Source organism: Perca fluviatilis, chromosome 7 (assembly GCF_010015445.1).
Source record: "Perca fluviatilis chromosome 7, GENO_Pfluv_1.0, whole genome shotgun sequence".
Lineage (NCBI taxonomy): Eukaryota > Metazoa > Chordata > Actinopteri > Perciformes > Percidae > Perca > Perca fluviatilis.
Genome location: NC_053118.1, coordinates 1,380,083 through 1,402,686, shown reverse-complemented (window position 1 = coordinate 1,402,686; position 22,604 = coordinate 1,380,083). Strand labels below are relative to the sequence as shown.

The 22,604-nt window shown below is 41.6% G+C and overlaps 1 protein-coding gene across 9 annotated transcripts in view; it reads left to right on the top strand.

Annotated features, from left to right (window-relative positions):
* The window catches only part of oxr1a (oxidation resistance 1a), a 274,368-nt gene that overhangs the window by 247,953 nt on the left and 3,811 nt on the right, over positions 1-22,604 (top strand). For 6 of the 9 annotated variants that reach the window (XM_039805880.1, XM_039805879.1, XM_039805877.1 and 3 more), the window contains 7 exons: positions 1,623-1,775; positions 5,190-5,374; positions 7,877-8,544; positions 12,534-12,699; positions 16,561-16,726; positions 20,016-20,096; positions 21,746-21,871. In XM_039805880.1, the coding sequence (XP_039661814.1) occupies positions 1,623-1,775; positions 5,190-5,374; positions 7,877-8,544; positions 12,534-12,699; positions 16,561-16,726; positions 20,016-20,096; positions 21,746-21,871 (1,545 nt within the window). Of the gene's footprint in view, positions 1-1,622; positions 1,776-5,189; positions 5,375-7,876; positions 8,545-12,533; positions 12,700-16,560; positions 16,727-16,749; positions 18,362-20,015; positions 20,097-21,745; positions 21,872-22,604 lie in introns of those variants that run through there. The other 3 variants (XM_039805885.1, XM_039805881.1, XM_039805884.1) reach the window with 2 other exon arrangements.

Below are 22,604 nucleotides of genomic sequence, written 5' to 3'. Positions count from 1 at the left end.
TTCTCACATGTATAGGAACTCCCTGCCCACTGTCGCACCAAATTTGCTTGCATTATTATGAAATTTCTTGAGTTCAGGTGTATCATCTCCCACTCGGTCTTGGTTTATTTTGCACTTTTATGAATTCAGTTCAGTTTTATTTATAGTATCAAATCATAACAAAAGTTATCTCAAGACACTTTACAGATAGAGTAGGTCTAGACCACACTCTATAATTTACCCAACAATTCCAACAATTCCCCCAAGAGCAATCATTCAGTGGGACAGTGGCGAGGAAAAACTTCTTCTCAGGGAGAAACCACGGACAGACCCAGGCTCTTGGTAGGTGGTGTCTGACGGGGCCGGTTGGGGGTGTGATGAACAGCGGCAATAATAGTCACAATAAAGGTAATGGATCAGTGACTAGAAATAGTAGCTCTAGTAGTTCCTGGCATAGCAAGGCACTGCAGGGTGTCACAGGACGTAGCAGAGCACTGCAGGGCGTAGCAGGGCTATGACAGTGGATAGAATCGAAAGGGGGAGAGAGATGGGGGATGACACGCAGCAGGTCGGATTCGAACCCGCGCCGCTGCAGGACTCAGCCAACATGGGGCGAACGCTCTTACTGGGTGAGCTAGAGGGGCCAGAGTCTGGCCCATCATTCAACAGTTTCCAAACCCTTCCCCGACTCAAGAGGACGTTTAGTCAAAATAACACTAACTAGTCATCAAGCAGTGCCCAAAGCACAATAATTAAATCTTCAGTCTCGTATGAATGTTTTTCACCTAATTGGCCGTGTGAAGCTCAGTCACACAGGAGGCACATTCATTTGGCTTGTCATTGGGTTGCTTTTAACGTGATTGTGCTGCTGTGCAGAAATATCTGTTTATATATAGATAATACACTTAGAGACCCAAACGCATTAGTTTGATGAAATGAGACTCAAATTAGTTACACCACGTATTACCAAGTGAACCGAGCTATGCTTGTTCGACAGTGCTTATTATTTAGTCTGTTTGTGTTGAATGCTACTTTGAGATTTAGACACGATGCATTCGTATAGACGTCTGTGTGCAGCCACTAGGATGAAGAGGAATGCAGCTTTCACAGTTTTGCTTTTATCACTCTCACTCCTAACTATAAAATGTTCCCTCAGTCTTTGTTGTGCAGTTGTTTAGTTTAATTCACAGTTGATTAATAGCCAATATCCAGTGCTGTCCAAACTGCTCCAAATTCGAAGTTTGAAGTAGATTTGATGAACGGTTCATGAGATATTTCAAAGACAGATACACACACACACACACACACACACACACACACACACACACACACACACACATACATACAGAGATTCCACGATTTATTAGAGAGAAGACAAAAATGTGACTGTTTGAGATGTATTGCATGAAACACCTGCCTTCAAAATTTTACTTAAATAAAAGTACAAAAGTATGAGCAACAGCAGTATTGCCTTTGTCACTAACTTTGTAACTAACTCCTAATTATAAAATGTTCCCATTTTTCTGTTTATTGGGACGAAGGACAAAGTCCAGCCTCAAGAACAGATGATGTGTTTTATTAAAGTATGTACTAACAGATGGTGTCCATACCAATGTCCACACCCCCACCTTTCCTATCTTCAGGACTCTGATGGCCCCCCCAGACCAGAAGGCATTCACCCTCCAGTCTTCTCCGCCCTGCGGCAGTCCAGAGTGGTGTCATCCACCTCCGAGGAGGAAGAGGCCCTCACAGAGAAGTTCCTCAAGATCAACTGCAAGTACATCACTGGTGACATGGTAAGATACAGTATTTTAGGGTTGAGTATAGGTCAAAAATGTTCAGTACCGGTACTGATACCCATACCGTTACTTTGATACCGTTTCCAAACGATACTTTTCCGATACCAGTTTAATAAAACAAAAAGAAATTACAACATTACGGCAAAATCATTTTTTTTTATTTTTCAGCTCCTTCTACGTGAGCCCAGTCTCTGTGTAACGTAAAGTTTTTCCTGCGTGTCTCTACGACGTGTAACGTTAGACAGCCAATCACAGACATTATGAGATCTTGGTAGAAGCATGCTTATTGATGCCGATGAGATTTACTCCTTAGGTATTGAAATTGGGTATTGAATGACGAGGCATTTTTCGATACCTGCCTAAAAAGTATTGAATTCGGTACCCAGCCTATAGTATTTATGTATATGGGCACAGACAGCTGCCCACTGCTGTAGTCCGATGCAAAATTGCCAGCAAAAGCAACAACAACAAAAAACACATGCCTGAATGTGACGGATGGAAAGAGAGAAGTGGTTATCAAACTAAATATATATTTTACAGCACAGCTGCCAGCTGCAGGTACTCAACACGCTTTGTATTTCACAAGGCTTGGCTGTAGATGTGGAATGGAAATTAAAAGAAAAGTAATGCACTTTCTTGGTTTGTAGTTGTTGTAAACCATCGATACCATCACATTTTTGTGATACATTTTTGTGATCAAATTGAGGGCACCGCCCCCCCCCCCGAAACATGATTGGTGCTCAGTGTGCTGTCGATCTGACAGTTGTGATTTCCATTGGATCAGTGTACTGTCACCTGGCTGCCTGTTCTGCCAACTTTCCCATCCATTGTCACATGACCAATTATTCTCATGACAGCTATCAAAAAATCTGATACCATGGAACCAGCACTGGAATTTTTGGCAGACTGGGCCTATAGAAAATGTGTATTGTATTCAGATATACAATTTATAATTAAAATAATAATAATAAATGTGATGTTTTATTTATGTGTTGTTCTTTCCTATCCAATATTTACTATATTTCTTAGCAGATTTTCTATGCTGTATTCCCCCCCCCGGTTATTGGTCCCCCTCCTGTGCCACCCTGTTAAAAAACCTGAAATCGCCCTTGCCACCAAAATGCTTCTTCTTTTCCCAGTGTGGTGTCTCTCGTTGACCCCATATTTAAGGCTGTTTCAGTCCCAGGGGTCTGTGCGTGAAGAATCATACAGATGCTTGTTGAACTGAAAGCGCACGCCGACAACTTGCGGAGACTTCGCGCTGAAAACGACAGCCGTTGGTGACGTCATTTTATGGCTCGCGCTCCTCGCGCCGGGAACACCACAGCGACCATAGACCTAGCTTCCCTTTCTGCCACCAGTTAGGCTCTGCCCACTAAACACATCATCGTTTTTTACAAACACAAAAAATGTCTATTGAACAGAAACAAAAGAACAGTTCAGCAGAAATATGAAGTATTCCACTTTAGCAGACCAGAATCCATTATTATATGAAATCACTAACTGAGGCAGACGTGAACAAGGCAGTGGGAAGGAAAGTCATTGCACCAAAATGTATTGAAATCTTCCACAACTGATATAACGGAAGCATTCCAGTTTGTCTTTGTTTGCGTTTGTTACGAGGATAAAATGAGAGAACAGTAAACACTGCGGGCCATGTGTGGGCAGATGTGAATAACCCTGTAGACCAGCACACGAAGAGAAGCATCTCTCCTGCTGACTGTAGTTTAATTCTGCTGATTATAGTTAATGTTGTTCAGATGGCCTCCCACCAGGGAGTCTGCTGCTCCTTACTGTTGTATACTGAGTTATCTGAATTCAGGATCTTAAAAGGTCTTTAGTACAGTTAAATGTTCAGATGTTCTTTATCCCGGTTCATTACTTCTTCTTTTTTACCCAGATCTGGTTCTAAATTGTATTGTTTAGGCATGCGTGCGTGTGTGTGTGTCCATGCAGCTGTCCTGCTCTCAGACAAACACACACAGATCCATGGTATCAAACAGAGGTGGAAAGAGTAAACAAATTTTTCCATTTCAGTAAAAGTATGATTACTTTGATGAACTTTTATTTAAGTACAAGTACAATTAACGGTATAAATGTCTTCTTAAAGGTGCTCTAAGCGATGTTGGGTGACATCACTTCTTGTTGACATTCAAAGTATTTTCTAATTAAACAAGGCTAGCTCTCTCCTCCCTCCTCCTCATCCCATCCCCTCCTTTCCGTACTTAAAAACAATCGCTGACATTAGGAGAAACTCATAAGAGGTAAAAACTAACTCCTTCTTGTCGGTTATTGGCTGGAACACTGTTTATGTTTTTACAGTGTGTTCAGGAGACAGGCAGCTAGCAGGAGATGTTTGCTGTATGTGACAAAAAAATGTTGTAGCCTAAAAAACGCGTGACATCGCTTAGAGTACCTTTAAGTAAAAGTAGTTCATTTAAAATGTACTCAGAGTAAAAGTTACTTAGTTAACTTTTTAACTGCGAGTGGAGATAAACTTTTTATGTTTATACGTATTTGAATATCTTATTTATACTTATATAATGAAATCAGTCTTTTTTTGCAATTTGTTAAGGGCACAGAGCCAAAAAAGTAATAAAAAACCCAGACAAAAACCTTGAAAAAAGCAACAAAAAAAAAAAGCGTGAGCATTGTGAGAGACCTTTTTTATTTCCTTATTTATTTCTTTTTTTTGACTCCATAACGGATTTGGTTTTAAATGTAGCAAAGTACAATACTTCAAACAAAACGTACTTAAAGCTATAGTGCGTAGTATCTGTCACCCCCATGAGGAATTCTAAGTAATGACAACATTGGGTGCGTCCACATGATAAAAGCAGGCACCACCTACAGCCTTTAGTGCAATTTGCAAAAATCCACAGCTCCCTGTTCAGGTGCACCAATCAGGGCCGGGGGGGGGGTGTCTAACTGCATGTCAATCACTGCTCATGCACACTCATTAATTCTCCCTTGTGGGGGGAGGGGCTTAGGAGACCGTTTGGGCTTTAGCAGAAAGGGGGGAGGTACTGAGAAGTTGTTGATGTTCAAATTCTTTGGCTAAGTCCCGGATCTTCCCAATCCTACCTACAGCACCTTTAAAGTAAGATTACAGATTTTAATAACTACTCTTAAAAGTCAAAGTACACAAAATAACTACTCAATTACGGTAACACGAATGATTGTAATTTGTTACTTTTCACCTCTGGTATTGAACCACTGCTGATTCACTCCCAGGTACCAAATGAAAGCCCTGAAGCAGTCACTGGTCAACACCTTCTACTTGACATTTGTGGTCTCCCAGTTGTTAATGTGACTTTTGATTATCTTTTGGTTGTTTTGTTTTTCTTTAAAGTTCTGATGGATCCCATTGTTGATCCTCACCCACCTCTCTCTTTTCCTGTGTTGATTCAGGGTGCGGTGAGCGGGGTGTTGCTGGTGACACCCAACAACATCATGTTTGACCCTCACCGGATGGACCCACTGGTTCAGGCCCATGGGTGCGAGGAGTACGGCATCATGTGTCCTCTGGAGGAAGTACAGTCTGCTGCCATCTGCAAGGAGATCACCGACCCCAAGATCAGAGAGGCTGTGCCCGAGTAAGAAAAACACTCACATACCGAATGCTGTTGAGTATGTAAAGAAAAGACTTCTATGATGACTACACATGTAGTTGTTACGGCTGTTAAACGATTAAAAAATGTAATCGCGATAATTCTCCCGCTCACAGACACGCAGCAGCCTGACTATAATCTATGTCATTCTCTGCTGCAACCACAGTCAGATTGCATCAGCAACCGATTTTAAGTTTTTAGTTTAATTCTTTTCCCCCACACACCGAAATAAAAAGGAAAGAGCAATTACACCGGGGTTAATGAAGTATGCTTTCACCCTCCTACGTTCTGATTGCTCACCTCTTTATGCACTAGGAAGCAGCCACTTGTGCTTCCTCCCACAGATGTGTCTGTTTGAGTTTCTTTTGCTTCATTTAAATTGTTTTAGTGTTGTTGTTGTTGAAGACCAATTCATGCAAAGACAAATCTGGTCTAGTGTTAAGAATCCTGGGCAGGCAGGTTTCCTCTGGTGGTAGTAAGGTCTTAGCAGTTCTGTATTTACAAAGGTTGCGTTTTGAAGCAGTTATTGTACTGGCAAATTATGTTTTTTGTGCCGGGCCCAGCTGTTTTCTCAGCTGTGGTTCATTGTTTGCCCTCCTCTCTCTCTCTCTCTCTCTCTCTCTCTCTCTCTCTCTCTCTCTCTCTCTCTCTGCTGACCTCTCTCTCTCTCTCTGCTTACCACACTCTCACTCTCTGTCTAAACACACAGCTGAGCAACAAGTGCGTTGCAGAAAGTGACGACCTCATTCAAGGTTTTCAAGAAATAGGAAGTTTTTTTATTTGCATGAAACACAGATTTTTCAGTGTGTATAGAATTAGATTTTTTTGTATATGCAGCTTTAATAAATATATTTTTTTTGTTTTTTAAATGGATGATTTAAAGACATACTGTTATCCAAATTTGCACAAAGTTGGTGCCATATGTGTATTTCCGTATGTGTGGATGGAAAATCACTCATGTGCCTGAAGCACACACAGCACACAATCACTGCTGTGCTGTGTGTGCTTCGGGCACACTCAGACAGCAGTGATTTTCCATTCCAACAGGAACTACGACCGGGTAAAAGGTGTTTACTTTCATAAGAGTTCATCTAACCAGTTCACTGTGGTTTCTGCTTATTTTTTGTTACCATTCCTGTCTTGCAAAAGGGATTTGACAAACTTTTTTCGCACAGATTTGATGACCCAAACCACTAGATATATGCTCATATTTCTAAATCAATTTCTTTTTTTAAATCAGGGCTGCTCTCTGTATTTTATTACATGATAAAGGTGTTTATAGGCTGTACCATTTTCTGTTAATGCATCAATTAGTTAGGCTTTGTTTTATTTGCCCCACATGTGTAGTCTTCTCTAATATATGTCCTAGTAGTGCAGGATTATCATGTTTGATCTTTATAATTTGTTGAACGATGAGCATAATGGGAGCAGAAGTAGCCATCTTGTGTGACAGCATTATTTAGTTATTTTAATGTGACTGAAAATTATTCCACTTTTTTAAAGACATTTATCTGTATATTATATTATATTATATTGTTTATTATATAATGATATATTGGGGTGGCAGTAGCTCAGTCTGTAGGGAGTTGGGTTGGGAACCGGAGGGTCGCTGGTTTAAGTCCCCATCGGACCAAAGTTTGGTGGTGGACTGGTAGCTGGAGAGGTGCCAGTTCACCTCCTGGGCACTGCCAAGGTGCCCTTGAGCAAGGCACCGAACCCCCAATTGCTCGGAGCACCTTTCCATGGGCAGCTCCCTCACTCAGCAATTCCGTGTAAGGACAGCTTTTCAGAAAACCTTAAAACATTCCCCTTTTTTTTCATACATTATTGGTATTATTCAACATTTCAATGACATTCATACTAATTAAAACCATTCCCACTTTTCTCACTAATTTACCTTCTTCTTTAGCATTTAAGCGAGCAATCCAGTTTAGCTTTAGCAATTCCGCTTTTCAGCATTCACATGCATTTTCTGCAGGAAATGCATTTTCTCGTTTCATTTGTTTTCCTGCAAAAATAGCCCAAAGTGTAAAAGTGTACGCCAGTGATTTAGTGTTGCACTAAGGTACTCACAAAAGACAAAACTAACACAAAAAAACCCAACTAACTTTTAGTCCTCAGTTTGGGCCAAGCTCCAAAAATGCTAAATCCTACATTTCCCATAACGCAACCAAATAGTATCCTTCAATAGACCCTCCATGCCTGATAAACACCCACATCTTTCCAACTCCATGGCCCCAGTTTGTAACAATTTGTTGTTCTGTAAACAATTTAAAATCTCAAGCCCAAGTCGAGATCAGGGTTATTTTCTCAGACATTAAACAGTTAACATTGTACACTTGTTTTTGCAGGCTGACTACTACTAACCATAACAGCTAAACTGATCTCTCATTATAACCTCTACGTGTAGAGCATGTAGGGACAAATCACATGTCCAGATATAATTGATAGAGTTCCATGGATCTTATTGCTTCTCTTTGTTTCCAGTGACCTGGAGCCTCTTCCTACTGAGAGACATCCTTCCCAGAAGGACCCAGAGCAGCGCCTCCGGGAGCCAGGGGCCAACGACAGTGGCAGCACGGCCCCGCGCAGCACTGAGGGCTCCCTCTCCGAAGACGTCTTCACTGAGCCGGAGCTGTCCCCCATCCGTGAGGAGGACCAAGCGTCTAGCGAGGACCTCCGCCTGGACAAGTCCTCTGCCGCTTCCACAGAGTCTGTGCAAACTGTCACCCAGGTGGAGGCCACCAGTGCCGGGTCCCAGGCCCCAGGCAGCGCCCACGGCTCCGTCAGTCAGCCGGAGGAGCGCAGCGCTGCGGGCAAAGGAGAGGACAATCCGCCAGACACTGCCACAGAAAGAGATAGCCAGTCTCCCATGGGATCCAAGCAGCAGAGTGTAGAGAAGCCAACAAATACACCCACTACCACCAGCAGCAGCACTAGCCAGGCCGAGGGCCCCAGCAGCAGCACCTCTCGCCCAGGGTCCCAAAGCTCAGCCACCCCTGGCGCCACAGACACCAACTTCGTCTCAGCCAGTCAACAGGGGGAAGCCAACGAGGGGACAGACGTCTCCAAAACGGACACTATGCAACAAGGCAAGGAGGAAAAGGAGAATGTAGAGCAGACGCCAAAGGACAGCACGCAGAACTCAGCAGAGGGTAAACACATTTACTTAGCAACAGTTATGGCTATAGTGTGCAACTCTTTTTTTTTTTTTTTATGAATGAACATCCATTACATGCTACAAAGCTAATGAAGCCTATCAGCTCAACAAAATTCTGTCTGTATTTCTCAGTATGGCTATGTTTATGAAATGGTTTAGTCCGGCGACTTTAGCGTGATGTCACCGCTGAGAAAGGACAACAGCAGCGTTCAGCTTTGGAGACGAAGAGGACATAAAAACTACAAGATAATTACCTCTTCTGAAGAGTCCATTTTGTTTTTTTAATCCTCCGTGTTAGCAACTTGATTGAGGAGGGATGGGGGGGTGATCACCGAAAGGCTTGCATCATGTGGACGCTCCTACAGCGTTGTGGTCATTACTTAGAATTCCTCATGGGTGCAACAGAAACTACGCACTATAGCTTTAAAAAAACGTGTAGTGTGAAAAAGGTATAGGACATTTCAGGTGATGTTTGGCCTCATGTTGTCTTTAAACTGCAACCGTACATCCATATTCTTTTGAAGACTATCAAAGTAAGTTCCTCTCCTCTCTGGCTGCTTTAGAATCACTTCTCTCATGTTGGTTCCTGATAACCTTTCCGGTTTCCACTCTGCCTTGGTGCTAGTAATAGGAATATAAAGTCGGAGGGAAATGGCAGCCTCTATGTTGTTATCAGCTTGGCGGGGCTAGCCGGGCTTTATGGGGCTTTATGCAGCACTTTGATCTCTGGCTCTGGTGGTCTGGGCAACTCCTCCGGGCGATAAGCTAAAGCCTATCAAACGCCACAATGCCACAAACACACCTAATGCCCAAAGGGGAAACACAGTGACGATGAAACCCAAGATCAAAACGCCTTCTGAGACAACATTCAGAGAGGTATTATTTATACCAGACATCCAGTCTGGTTTTCTTTCATGTGGATTTACACAAATACTAAATCCCCCCAAAGCCTGGAATAAACTTATTTTGTGTTCATTGCCGATTTTAAGATTAAAGGATTGCACTTGTGGTTTTGGACGTTTTAACCTGCCAACTATGGTTATGTAGTTAGTTCCATCCCACGCTGATGATGAGTTCTCTAAATTCGGGATCTTAAAAAGCTCTTCACTACAGTTAAACTTTATCCCTGTAATTACGGAACAAGACATCATCCAGTAACTTATAGACAAAACCAAAACAAAAACCTTAGTTCTAACATTATGTCTACTTCTTTATACTTTCAAAGAACATATATTTATATGCAACATTTGAAATAAATTGTGCACCTAAGGGAAGAGGAAACAAAAGAGATGCTACAAGCCACAACTTTGTCCCAATAACGGCTTCTTTTTTTTTTTTATTATTTCCCAGGCTCTCCAAGTAACTGGCTAATGACTTGTCTTTTTTTGCCTACCAAGTAGCCCATTCCATAACTAAAGAGTCTTATATCTTCCAGAAAACCTCACATGCCCAATTTCACATCATCACACATCATTGTTTGAGGTTTGATTTACTGACAACATACATTTTAAATGTAGTACTTTTCAATGGCATACTTTCAAATTATAATGTCAGAGTATCTTCGAACGCACCAGCAAGTGTATCTCAACTGTATTACCACCAGTGATAACTTTAAGGTAGCAGAATGTTCACTGTGATGGATTACCTATGTTCAGCAAGATGATGTTCAGTCTACTAAAATAAATGGGAAGCAGTGGCAGCCTGGAAGTTAGGTACAATGTTTACTTTTAAAACAAGCAAGATGTGCTCGAGGAAATGTTTGGCAAATATTATGCAGTTAGTAGTTCATTGGCTTAAACATACAAAACCATAGCGTCTTTTAATTAGTATCTGGTTGGCACAGTTTTGGTCTTATTATCTGACAGTGACCTCTGTGTGTCACCGCTACCGACTCACTTCATAACCCACTCTAGTTGACAGTGGGGGAGAGATTTACCATTTTCTCCCTGGCAATTATTGTCACACAGAGAGCCGGGCTCCAAAGCAGTTCGAATTCACATTGATCTCCGCAGGGCTAAACCATTATTCTGTGCACATTAGCACAGCTCACACAAGTAACAGCAGCAGCCTCAAAAACGAGCTGCATTAATACAGAATGAATGCATTTTGAAAATAGAATTTGTCCCACTGAGCGTCTTGTCTAAGCAGATTAATATAATTATGTTCATCATTATTATTGCTAGATAAGTTGAGCTGCCCAACCAGGGGCAGTGTAATGTCACTGGTACAGTGATGTCATTCAGCTTCCGGGGGCTGTGGCCTTATTATAGGCCATTGGTAATGTACCACGGGCAGAAGACTCAGAGCCACTATCAAGTACAGTGTGCTACTCCATTTATTTCTGTCATCTGTTGTGTTTCTGCCTCAAAATGACTAATGCCAGTTGAAGTAGCCACTAAATAGAAGATAGAAAACTAGGTCAAATAAATAACGCAAGTATTAGGGGGAGAATACACAGTTAATCAACAAGATGTATTTTCTTTTTAGATGACAGACATTTGATACAGAAGAAAACACAAATTGGGAACATTTTGGGAAATATGCTCATTTGCTTCCCAGCAAAAGTTAGATCGAAAGAAAAAAGTCTGGAGTGCTCACAAATTATGAAGGTGCTCTTTGGAAAGGGAACGAAAGCTTCAAAGAAAAAAGGATCAGGGGAACAGCTAGCCTGGCTTTGTCCAAAATATGCCCAAACTGTTTTTGTCATGAGCGCTTTCACACAGAGGGCCTGATTTACTAACACTAGCGCAGTTTGCGCTGCGTCTGTAATGCGAGTTCGTTAATAGCGCACGCTATGCTTCCACATTTTGCGTAGTATTTATCAACCCTGACACCCATCAGGCAATCAGCGTCTTTCTCCGCCCACTAGACCGTAAATTGCGCTGTAGCAAAGCGGTACTTGTGCTATGATATGGCTGAGTGCAGACTGCGATATTCCCACTGCTGATGCTATGACTGTTTGAAATGATCCTGATGCCAATATTTGTAATGTAGCGCGAGTTTTAACAACTGCTGGAATGGGATGTGAACGCTGAGTGGGAGATTCAATTTCATCTTTGATTTCTTCCAGTAACTCTAATATTGCATGGCTGCTTGATCTGTAACGCCTAAATGATGTTGTGTTCACTGACAAAGTGTGATTCTTGTGTTTAAATATATTTTTCCGCCCTCGCCTATGCTTCTTCGCCTTGCTCAAATTACTGTTGCCATTTCACCAGCGGCATAAAGGTCTACGAGGAAACTTCGACTGCGGCTGGTTTAGACCTGCTTTTAAGAGGATTTCCCCGCAGAATAGAGGCCGCTATTCTGACAGTCTTTGTAAATACCACGGAATATATAATTAGGTGCACTTTGCGCTTATCCTCCCACCTTTTTGGGTGGAACTCCCACTTTCCCCCGACCCTCCCACGCGCTATTAAGAAAGCAAAACAACTGTCTCTTCCGGTCATGTGGCAGACAATCTGCCATTTTACCCAAGTGCGCCCTGTTTGTAAATAGCCCGCATCGGTTACGTCCGTCTTTGCGACCAATTAGCGCCTGGAAACAGGCGCAAACGGCTTGATAAATCTAGCCCAGAGCGCGAATATTATGCGGCGATAAAGCAACGTTATCTTTTGCCGTAGCGAGGTTGATTTTTCTTAGCTTTCGCCGGGCGAATAAAGACATCAACCGATCACGTTGTGTTGTTTACTTATGAGGATCATAATACACAGTATATGTATAGACGCAAACTTCCTTACTACTCGCTTTCAACCTTGGCCAAGGCAGACACATCATTTCAAACACAGAGTTTCTTGTTATATATCTCATTAGTTTGATCCGTACAAAATCTTAAGTATAAAAGCCAGAGCCAGGCTAGCTAAATTAAATAGGCATAATCCCCAAAATGTCAAACTTTTACTTTAAAACAATTTGTCCTGTTTGTTACAGCTATTAAGCCACATGTTTATGCTCATGTGACCATGTGATGATTTCCTCTTCCAGGTACAGGGTCTGCGGAGAGGCGGAAGCACCCAACTCACAAGTTCCTGTGTCTGCGGGTGGGGAAGCCCATGAAGAAGACGTTTATTTCTAACGCCAGCGCCTCCATGCAGCAGTATGCCCAGCAGGGCAAGAAGCACGAGTACTGGTTTGCTGTGCCGCAGGAGAGGTCAGTACCTCTGCTACACCTTTGTTAATAGCCTCTGATTAGTCCACTTACAGTGCAGCAGACTTTGTTGGTAATGTAGAGAGCTGCAGGGATTTGACCTCATGCCATTCCTAACACACAACAATAGTCAGCCGAGTTACTGAGGCACCGCACCCCCAGTCCTTTTAATATTTGAAACCAATCAAATATGCATTCTTTGTCAGGTCTGACTCCCACTGCGGCTTCTGCCCATCTCACTGTGCTGCCTCTGCCAGACAGCAAAACGATTTATTATTAATTCACTCTGCAGGGAAACGGACACACGCACTTTATTCCTGCACTGGGGCACACACACACACACACACACACACACACACACACAACCCACGCACAACCCACGCAACAATAAGGATATTTTTTCCTTGTTTTGTAAACTCAGAAATAGTTCAGCCTGCAAAGCTCTTTGTGAAGTTTTTCTGACCTACACTGGTATTTCTAGTGTTTTACATCAAATGAAAACAGCCTTGGCTTAATAATGTGTTTATCCTGGTTGGATCGCTCTGTCTGGGTGTACGGTCGCCAAGCCAGCAGTAGTCATGATTACTTTAGTGCTGTTCACACTGGAAGGAGACACAATACATGAAAATAGGTTGCGTAATAAATTAATTCCAATTGCAGCAATAGCCTAATTCAATAAGTCAGTTTTCTTCATAAAAAGAAACATTCATTAGAGCCAAATCTGGCTCCAGCTCAGTGGTAGCTACATTGTCTATTGTTTCTTTTTAGAGGGACAAAGATGGACATGAGGGGAATCTCATCAGTTATTTGTCCAACCTGGATTTTTACAGCACTGCTCCTGTTTTTAGCACATGTCTATACTTTTATAGCAGCAACACACATGGCGCTCTCTCAGGCTGCTAATCACATTGGAGTCAAACAAACAGCCGTGTCCTTTTTAGTTAGTCATGGTACCATAAATTCTTTTTGGTTATGTGATGTGGTGAGAGTGGCTGAGTGCAGTAATGATCCTGAAATGATTCATTATGAACTTCAGAAGTCTTGCTTGTAATAATAATAATAATTATACATGACTTATAAAGTGCTTTTCAAAGTCCTCAAAGACGCTTTACATACAGATGAAAAAAATAGCTTTGTTGTTTTCATCCACAGGTTGCTTAGCTACAGCATTTCCCACCTGGAAAACAAGTTGCTGTGATGCACGCGGCTCTCTGGGATGATAGCCCAGGGGCATTGCAGATTCAAAGCTAGTATAAAAAGACAGGGCTTATGCATGTTACTACTCATTATTTTTAACTTGTTTTTTCTGGCACTGCAAGCGGGCTGAGGTGTGTGGGAGGAGTGATCATAAGCTGTTAGCACTGACAGCACAGCGGTTTATAATCCTTTTCTTTAGACACTGCTAGACTCGCTGTTGCTTGACCCAGATGGGAGGCGACCCGCATGATGTCTTTAAGTGTCCTGGCAATGGTGTGGGGGGAAAAAAAGGGAGGCCATTGAATAAGCCATACACAACCCATGACAGTGAACACAGCTCAACCCACTGAGTCTGCACAGATTTTTCATGTCTACCAGCCATAACAGTATTTGTTCTGCTTTTTTTTTTTTGTCGATTGTCATGAAAAGGCGGTCGCAAGGGGAGAGCAGAGCAAAAGGAAATCTAAAGAAGATCACAGAGACTCATTTGGCACCATTACCACATGACTTCCCTGTTTTAAGGAAACTAACCACACACTATGTATAACTTTAAAGCTGCTCTAATTATATTTTCATGTTAACAAGGTCTTAAATGGCTGTATCATGTGAAAGGTAGTCTTGCATTCTCACCAGACCTATCTCCACAGCGCTGCAGAGTAAGGTCTGGCTCCTCCACACACACATTCCAGCATTTCAGTAAACCAATCACAGTCATCTTGGGGATGGTGGCTCTGCAAAGTATTCTCAGGAAGGAACTTGTTTTAGTGGAACATTTGCTCCCTGCAAAAGAAAAATCCACATACAATATTAAATGAAGTTACTGGTTCACACAATACAGTACAGTGAACTATCTAAATTAGCTGATACATGGTTAAACGTAATTTTCTCTTACCAGTGTGTCGCCCACAGCAATACCGCCAATTGGTCCCAAAACGTCCCAGTTACAGAGGAAATGCCATTAAAATATTCGTATAGGCTGGCCTGCCCTGTCGCACGATCAAAATTGAAATGTATTGGCCGCCTGGGTAGCTCACCTGGTAGAGCGCACGCCCATATATAGAGGTTTACTCCTTGATGCAGCGGCCGCAGGTTTGACTCCGACCTGCAGCCCTTTGCTGCATGTCATTCCCCCTCTCTCTCCCCTTTTATGTCTTCAGCTGTCCTATAAAAATAAAGGCCTAAAATGTATTGCTTGAAGGGACAAACTCGTAGAGAATTATCACCTGACTGGGGCAGTTCCCCTCAGCTCTACGGAATGTTTTAGCGTCTTTCACCTAATTGTTCTGGTTTCATGGGCCGCAACTTAAAGGATTTGGTTTAGTCTCGCTGCTCTCATCAAGCTCGTATCCAACTGCAGCTGTTTTCAACCAACAACCTCTGATAATCCACTGTACGCTTCCCGCCCAACAGCAGACAGACCAAGGTAGCAACCTCCTACTGTCATTTAGCAGCTAAAGAGACATAGATTTACCTCAGGAGCTAAAAGGAGAGTGAATATTTGACTTTGATTTTTTTGGTGTCCAGAGATACGACTCCAAATGAATGCTTATGTTGCTCTGCGTTTGTTTGATGTGTAAATAAGCAGCTGTTAGCCAACCCTTTTGTGGTGACAACTTTGTAATATGATAATATGTGAATTCTGTGTGTCCCCCCCAAAGGGACCAACCAAATCATTGTATGCAGGTTCAACTATGTGTTATTATAAGACCAGTTGTTCCCAAATGTTGATGCAACATGATCACAGACCAGAACACACAGTGTCACACAGACAAAGTGGATTTAACCGTTCAGCAGTATTAGCAGAGAGGAGACATGTAGAATATCTTGGTCAAAGTCTGTCTATTGATGTTAAAATACTTTCTTAACTAATTCTTAACTAAGACTAATTCTTAAATAGTTAAATATTTAAACTTTTGAAAACTTTTGGGAGTTTTATCAGATGGCCAATTCACCAATTCATTTTTTGTAGCTACTAATGCGTTGCATCCATTCTTAGAACACTGCATAGCTATATATAATAACATCTAGCCAACAACTGTCAGAGTTAACCTCCCTTATCTCCTAGCTAAAGCAGGAAGCAAACTAACGTTAGATGGCCAATGCTGAGCTAAACATGTTTGCTAACCTGTCAGGGTGCGTTTTCAGGTGCCTGATAAAATAAGATGTGGTTGAGCCATAATGATTTCACATGGCACAGCTGATAAATGGCACATCAGCTGCCGGTGCGGTCGAAAGGCTTGTCGTCCTATCTCACGTGGCCTCGTGCAGCAGATACATGTTACGTAGGTAGGTTATAGGTTACACAGGAAGGGGAATAACATTCAGCTTCCAAAAAATAAAGATTGCTCACAAGTCCTGCATCTCGAGTCGAGTCTCAAGTCTTTTGAAGACGGCTCTCAAGTCTAAAGTCAAGTCTGAAGGCACTGTGTGTGTGACTTGAGTCCGAGTCTCAAACTAGAGTCCCCATCTCTGAGTCAGAGTTACATATCACTCAGTGTTGGATTGTATCCTGAAGTCTTTGGAGCTGGCCTTGATATTTTAGAGGCACTGAATTACACATCTCAAATGATAATTTTTTTATTTTTTTTATTTACTAAATCACTCCAGAATTTAAGAACCAAGCCTCTTCTCTCATAGTTTTCCCTGTTTCTTCTCCCCCCCCCCCAGGTCTGAGCACCTGTACGTGTTCTTCATGCAGTGGAGCCCGGACATGTACGGTGAGGGGGTCAGGGGGATGGGACAAGAGCCTGGGTTTATGGTTGTCAAGAAGAATGAGGTGTCAGAAACGACTGAGGACGAGCCCATCACTGACCTCAATGTCAAGGAATGGGAGGTAAGGTCTACACAGCTAAAACTGTTCGCTCGGCTTGCTTAAAGCACACCTGTTGTGTTGTCTCAGGCATCACAGACATGGATTAAGTATAGTTCCCTGCTATGGTTTAATCCATAACCTGTGAAACCAGAATCTTATGTGGTGTATTGTTGTGATTATTTGAATGTGGTTTTAAGTGTATTGTTGTATGTTAAGTTACATGTTATATAATTGTAATGATTTGCCTCCATTACGCAATGCATAGTGCAAACATATTGTGCTGATGTTGGTTTTGAATCCATCAGAATTGTGTAGTCATCAAGCCTTAGTTTTGTATTCTGCTTCTGTATATTGCACTTCTATGTACCACTGCATATTTCTTGATTTGATGGTAACTATTTTGTGTGAAATTTCTATCATGTGTAAGTTGTGTGAACACTTGCTTTGCTTGGAAATGCGCTTCTCTGAACTTCCAACCAAAGTGTTTTGCATGTTTGTGTAATTGTACTCTTCTCAGTTAGTGTATTGTAGTTTCATCACGTGGTGTGACTGTCACTAGTGTTGGTCAGCATTTGGCAACTTGTTTTGCTGAATGGCAAAAGGCTAACGCCATTATGAGTTGCTCAATATATGCAGGGTATGTGCACAATTGTTTTTTGGCTATGAAATCACCAAAACTCACGTGGCACTGATGTGGGTTCAATCTGTCTTCCTTTCTCGTCAAACTAACTTCTCAATGGGTCTTCATTGCACATTTACAGAAAGTGGAAGTAAGATTCAAAAGCATAGACAGGGCTGTCCATCTAGATTTTTAGTATTGTTATTGCATGCTGCTACACCACACTGCGGATAAGTTTTGGTCAAATGAGATTGTTTGTGAGCCTGTGGCTAATGAAAAGGATGCATTCATTGAATGAAGAAATTGATACTATGGAAGCAGCAGCCTGGATTTAAATTTTAATGTAAATGAATGATGTAGGAAACAAAGTGGACTGGTTGTCCCTACATGATCCGTTACATTTGAATAAATAAATAGCAACCTGCTGCTGTTGTGTGTCCTACTCCTGTCGATCATACAAGAATTTTAAGCAACACCGTTTTTTCATAGAGCTTTAAGGAGCAAAATAGATGTTTTACCTACATAGCTTTTTTCAAACTTATGTATTTTTGTTTAACAAAAAGGCTGACAGAATGTACTTCAAAAGCTAATTTAAGTTTTGTATTAATTAATTAATTATTTTTATTTTAACTTGTTTTTATGAAATTGAGATATAGCCTGTCAAAATGACTGACTGGCATACCTCGTGGGCTAGTGCTGTTACTGTATCTTTAAATCCTGTCTGTTATGGGACGGGAACATTTTTTTTAACCAATGGGGAGCCGGTTTATCTCCTGTCCCGTATTGTTATTGGATTATAGCGATGTCACACAAATCATTCGGCGTAGAAACCCTATTGGGGGAATAATGTTTCTATTCTAGTCAAGCAGGCTGCCAGGCTCCGTACCAAGTCCGTCTATTTGTCTCGGGGCTATAAACGGGGGAACTTAAAGGATCCGTAATGTGACTTTCCAGCTTCAACCTCGCCCAGAAAGCAAGACATGTTTTCTAGGAGGGTGAAAGACCAAGAAAAACGGCTGACCCCTAAGTATACCTGTGTATGTTCCATGTGGCTAGTTCATGTTTTCAGTCTCCTCAGTATTGTTGTAACGTTATGTTCTCTTGCTGTTGTTGTTAGCATGCCATGCTAGCTCGCCAGCAAAGCTAACTAGCCCGCTAGTCCTTTAGCCGGTCAGGTCTAGGTCAGTGACTGATGTTAAACAAATTGGTCACTATCTGACCGCTATTTGGCAGTCAGGAAAGTTCTCTCATCGGTTGTCTACCCTCTTGGTACCGACGGTGTAATACGATGTGTGCGGCTCTGTAGTAAGCTGTCCGAGGCTCTGGAGAACGCTGTCTGAAAGTTTCCAGCGCTAGGTGCCAGTTAAAAGATGGAGCTCCTTTCTTTCATTTAGCAGTTCCTTTCTTTCATTTAGCAGTTTCTTTAATCTCACATTACTATACATTTTTCAGAGTTACCAGGTATCATTTCGAGTTTATAGCTCGTTAAGTGAGTGTTAATTTTCCACTTGTGCTGTACGTATGATACAGTATTTTATTCACCTCCAAATGCTTAGTTTTTCATGACATTGATCTCTTCAGATAAAAGGCATTTGATTCACATTGAAAAGTGTGTAGCAGCCTAGCATGCTACTAGCTTACCCTCTTTCAGTCGACAAATGCACCAAAGTGCCTTTATCTGGAGGTGAAGTGGGGCACTGATGCATTTTTTATTATGGCTGAAGTTTACTCTCTGTGCTACATTATTGAGTGATGTAAAGAGGCAGCTTGTTACCAAAATAGTTATTTACACCAAAGGCAACAAGGTAAGTGAAAGACTATCTCAGTTTGTAATGTAAGTAAAGAAAGACAGCTTATGACATGTGTGCCCAGACAGTTTAATATGTATTTAAACGTAGACCTAGACTAGTTAATATGACTGTGCCTGTATGGTATTTGTGGTTTGTTTACTTATCTTGTGCATAAGGCTTTAAATATCTTTCCCGTACCGAGACACAGTGGACTGTTAAACGCCAATGTTTCATTCAGTGGCAAAACAGAGGCAGCCACTCTCAGTGGAGTTTGCTGCGTGGGCCGTGGGCTGTAACTCTGTTGGAATGTAGCCATGCTTATAGGTTATTGTGTTGGTCTGTCTGGGCTGTAGATTTGTGGATTGTTGTGCCTGACGAACAGAGAGTGGGTTAATGTTCACGTATTTGGCAAGTGGAACCTCAGTTATGTTCTGTTGTGTGTTCCAGAATGAAGATCTTGTGGATCTCTAAACGCTCTTCTCGCTCCCAACAATTTGTTTTATTTTTGGGTTGGCTAGAAGAAAGCTTGATGGGTCTAAAGATTACTTTCTGCTGGAGTGTTGTTTCCATCCTCCTTAAGCTAACTTGAAGTATAACTGAGCATCTAATGGTGGTGTTATTAAACATATTACACAAACATGCAAAATGACAGTGCTCTGAAATGCCCCATCCCCTCCTCTTTTTCCCAAAGTAAACTCTTGTTAACAGTGGCCTTAAGCCTTTGTTACAGTTTGTTTCTTCAACTTTCTGACATCTACCTTTTCTATAAAGAGCAGTGTTAAAGTTTGCTGAAATTGCACTACTTTGTGCTCCTTCCAAAACTCACCATTTACTTTTCCCTGGACAGCGATGGATCTGGTAGAGTTTTATGTTCCACCTGTTCCTGTCTTTGTACTACCAGGTAGTGTCTCTGACGGAGTACCACCGTAGGATTGATGCGCTAAACAGCGAAGATCTGCGCTCGCTCTGCAAACGACTCCAGGTGCCCTGAACAGCCCTGTCTGCCCCCTCTCTCTGCTCTACCCAGCCCTGCTGCTGCCTGCACCAAGATGGTCTCCCATTGGCTCTAGCAGGCTTTAGCTGCTGCGGATGTTGCATTCTAACCTCAAGAACACGTTTCTATTGCTATTAGGGCTGCACAATTAATCGCAATTTTCTCGATATTGCAGTAGTCCATACTGCAATATCGAGAAAATCAGGGGGGGGGGGCACAATATTTGTCAAACCATTCTGAGTGATTGTGGTGCTGCAGAGACGTCCCAGCCTACAAATCGTACCCTACACACTAAAGAAAACCTCTTTATTTGGCACATATCCTCACAAAAATCACACTGTAATCATTTATACTTTTACAGTTTTTAGTGTTTTTCAACGAAAGAGAGAATAATGATACAAAAATGATCATTCCCTCCAATATCGCCAATCATATCCCATTTGCTGTATCAATCAGATTAATTGTGCAGCCCTTATTGCTGTACACATAAAAGTTATGGTTTGAGTAGGTTTCATGAGTGTTTGGGCTCACAAAAACCTATTCAAAACTTGATGTACAAGATCATTTAAGAATGACTACTCAAGCATTTAACAGAAAATATTTTTTTATCAATTCATACAGAAAACTGTGTGATGAGGTTTTTATGTGACAGCAGCCTTATCTCCATGTGTCAGGCTTTCCGTCTTAGACTCGTTGTCGTGGTTTTTAGTGCTTCAACCCACTAGATCAGTCTGGCTGTAAGATAGTTAATGCTAGCTGTTTGTGCTAGCTGTAGCCACATATGTAGATTTTATATAGGCCACACATAAATGGGTGTTTCTGTAGGAAATTCCCACTTTTTCTTATATAAAATATTTTCTTTGATGCTCAAATGAGCTGAATGTATAGAATATTGAAGGGTAAAGAGACAATGTGTTTGTGAGAGGGTGGAAGTAAGACTTCCTTGACAGGGGGATGGATGTGACCGTGCAGGTAGGCCCTATTTGAATGAGGACTGAAACATGAGAGCATCCCAGCCACCAGGGGTGAAGTGCTCCACAATCAGCCTCTGTTGTCGAGAAAGATAAATAACCTGAGCAGCCTGTTGGTCAGAGAAAATGTTAAACTGTTGAGTGCAAATTATTCATTGGGTGGATTTCCTATTCACGTTGCATTCTCCTCTCCCAGACAGTGTCTCTGCCTGCTCTCCTAGTTCTGCCAAACCAGTGGCAGGAAGATATTCAGCTGTCATCATCAAATTGTGGAATTATTTTTGTGTGTTGCCAGCAAACGCTGCATTTATAATTTTGGCAGGAACACTTGTTCGATTTAAAATGGGAGCTTTTGTTGCTCAGGTTAGGCTATGGTTAAAGGCTAGCTTCTTCATGTCATCCCAGCCTTGATACCAAAGCTGTTTAGTTAAACCTTTTCTGCTTCAGATGCTACATTTTGCCCTATTCTCATCTCACTCAGTGCAAACATAATCTGAGCCGAATTCTGTTTGTAAAATGTGTTTGTGGTTACTGCTGTAGAAAGCCTCACTTTATACGAGTAGCCCGATATGATGCAAAACAGAATTGTAGGTTTATGACGAATAGCTATAAGCTGAAAGTAAACTACTCCTTGTATGCATATCTGACATTTATTTGTACATGTAGATCACCACCAAGGAAGAGGTGAACTCCAAGCATGGCACATCCATCAAGACGGAGCTTGAGCCAGAAACGTTCAAACCCAACCTCAGAGAATCCAGTGATCTCCTGGAGGCCGACCAGATAGAGAAGGTACAGACTTTTGTACAAACCTGTTCTTATGCAACCCTGCCATGATAAAATAGCATGAAATGATCCTACTAACAACTGTGTTGTCCAAAACCTGATATATTTTATTCTTATGTGCCATTGTTGTCTAACAACTATCAAAAACATGTCAGTAAGTGGGTGACATGGTCCTTTTTATTATCTAAAAAAAAAGGGGAACTGTTGTATTTTTTTTGTAAAGTATTGAAAGATACTAATGTATTACATTTTGGTCTTTTCATTTTTTTTTTTTTTAAGTATATTAGTCCTATTCTTTAAATAATATATAATGATATAAGTGTGTGGGTATGAATGTTCAGACATGTAAACTCAACAAAGGACTTGATGGTAATTTTATTTGGTCATATTTGTACTTACAAAGATTTGAAAACAAAAACAAAAAAAACCGTAGGTGACCTGATTACTCCTTACAGCAGACAGAGACCAATAAGCTATGGTCGGTGGGTTGTTCTGTCAGAGTTAAAGGTGGCAACTTGCACTGTATGTATGATTATGGATTACCGCAGAGAACATGTAAAGGAACTTTTGATTTCTTTTTTGCTGAATAATAATGTATTTACTTAAAGATAACACCTGCATAAAGTCTCCCTTATACTCATAGGGATGCCTCGCAGGCATTGCGGGTAAGTGCGCACACACAGACGAACTTGCACGTCCCAGTTGGCATATTGACCAATAGACTGCCAACGTGCGGCTT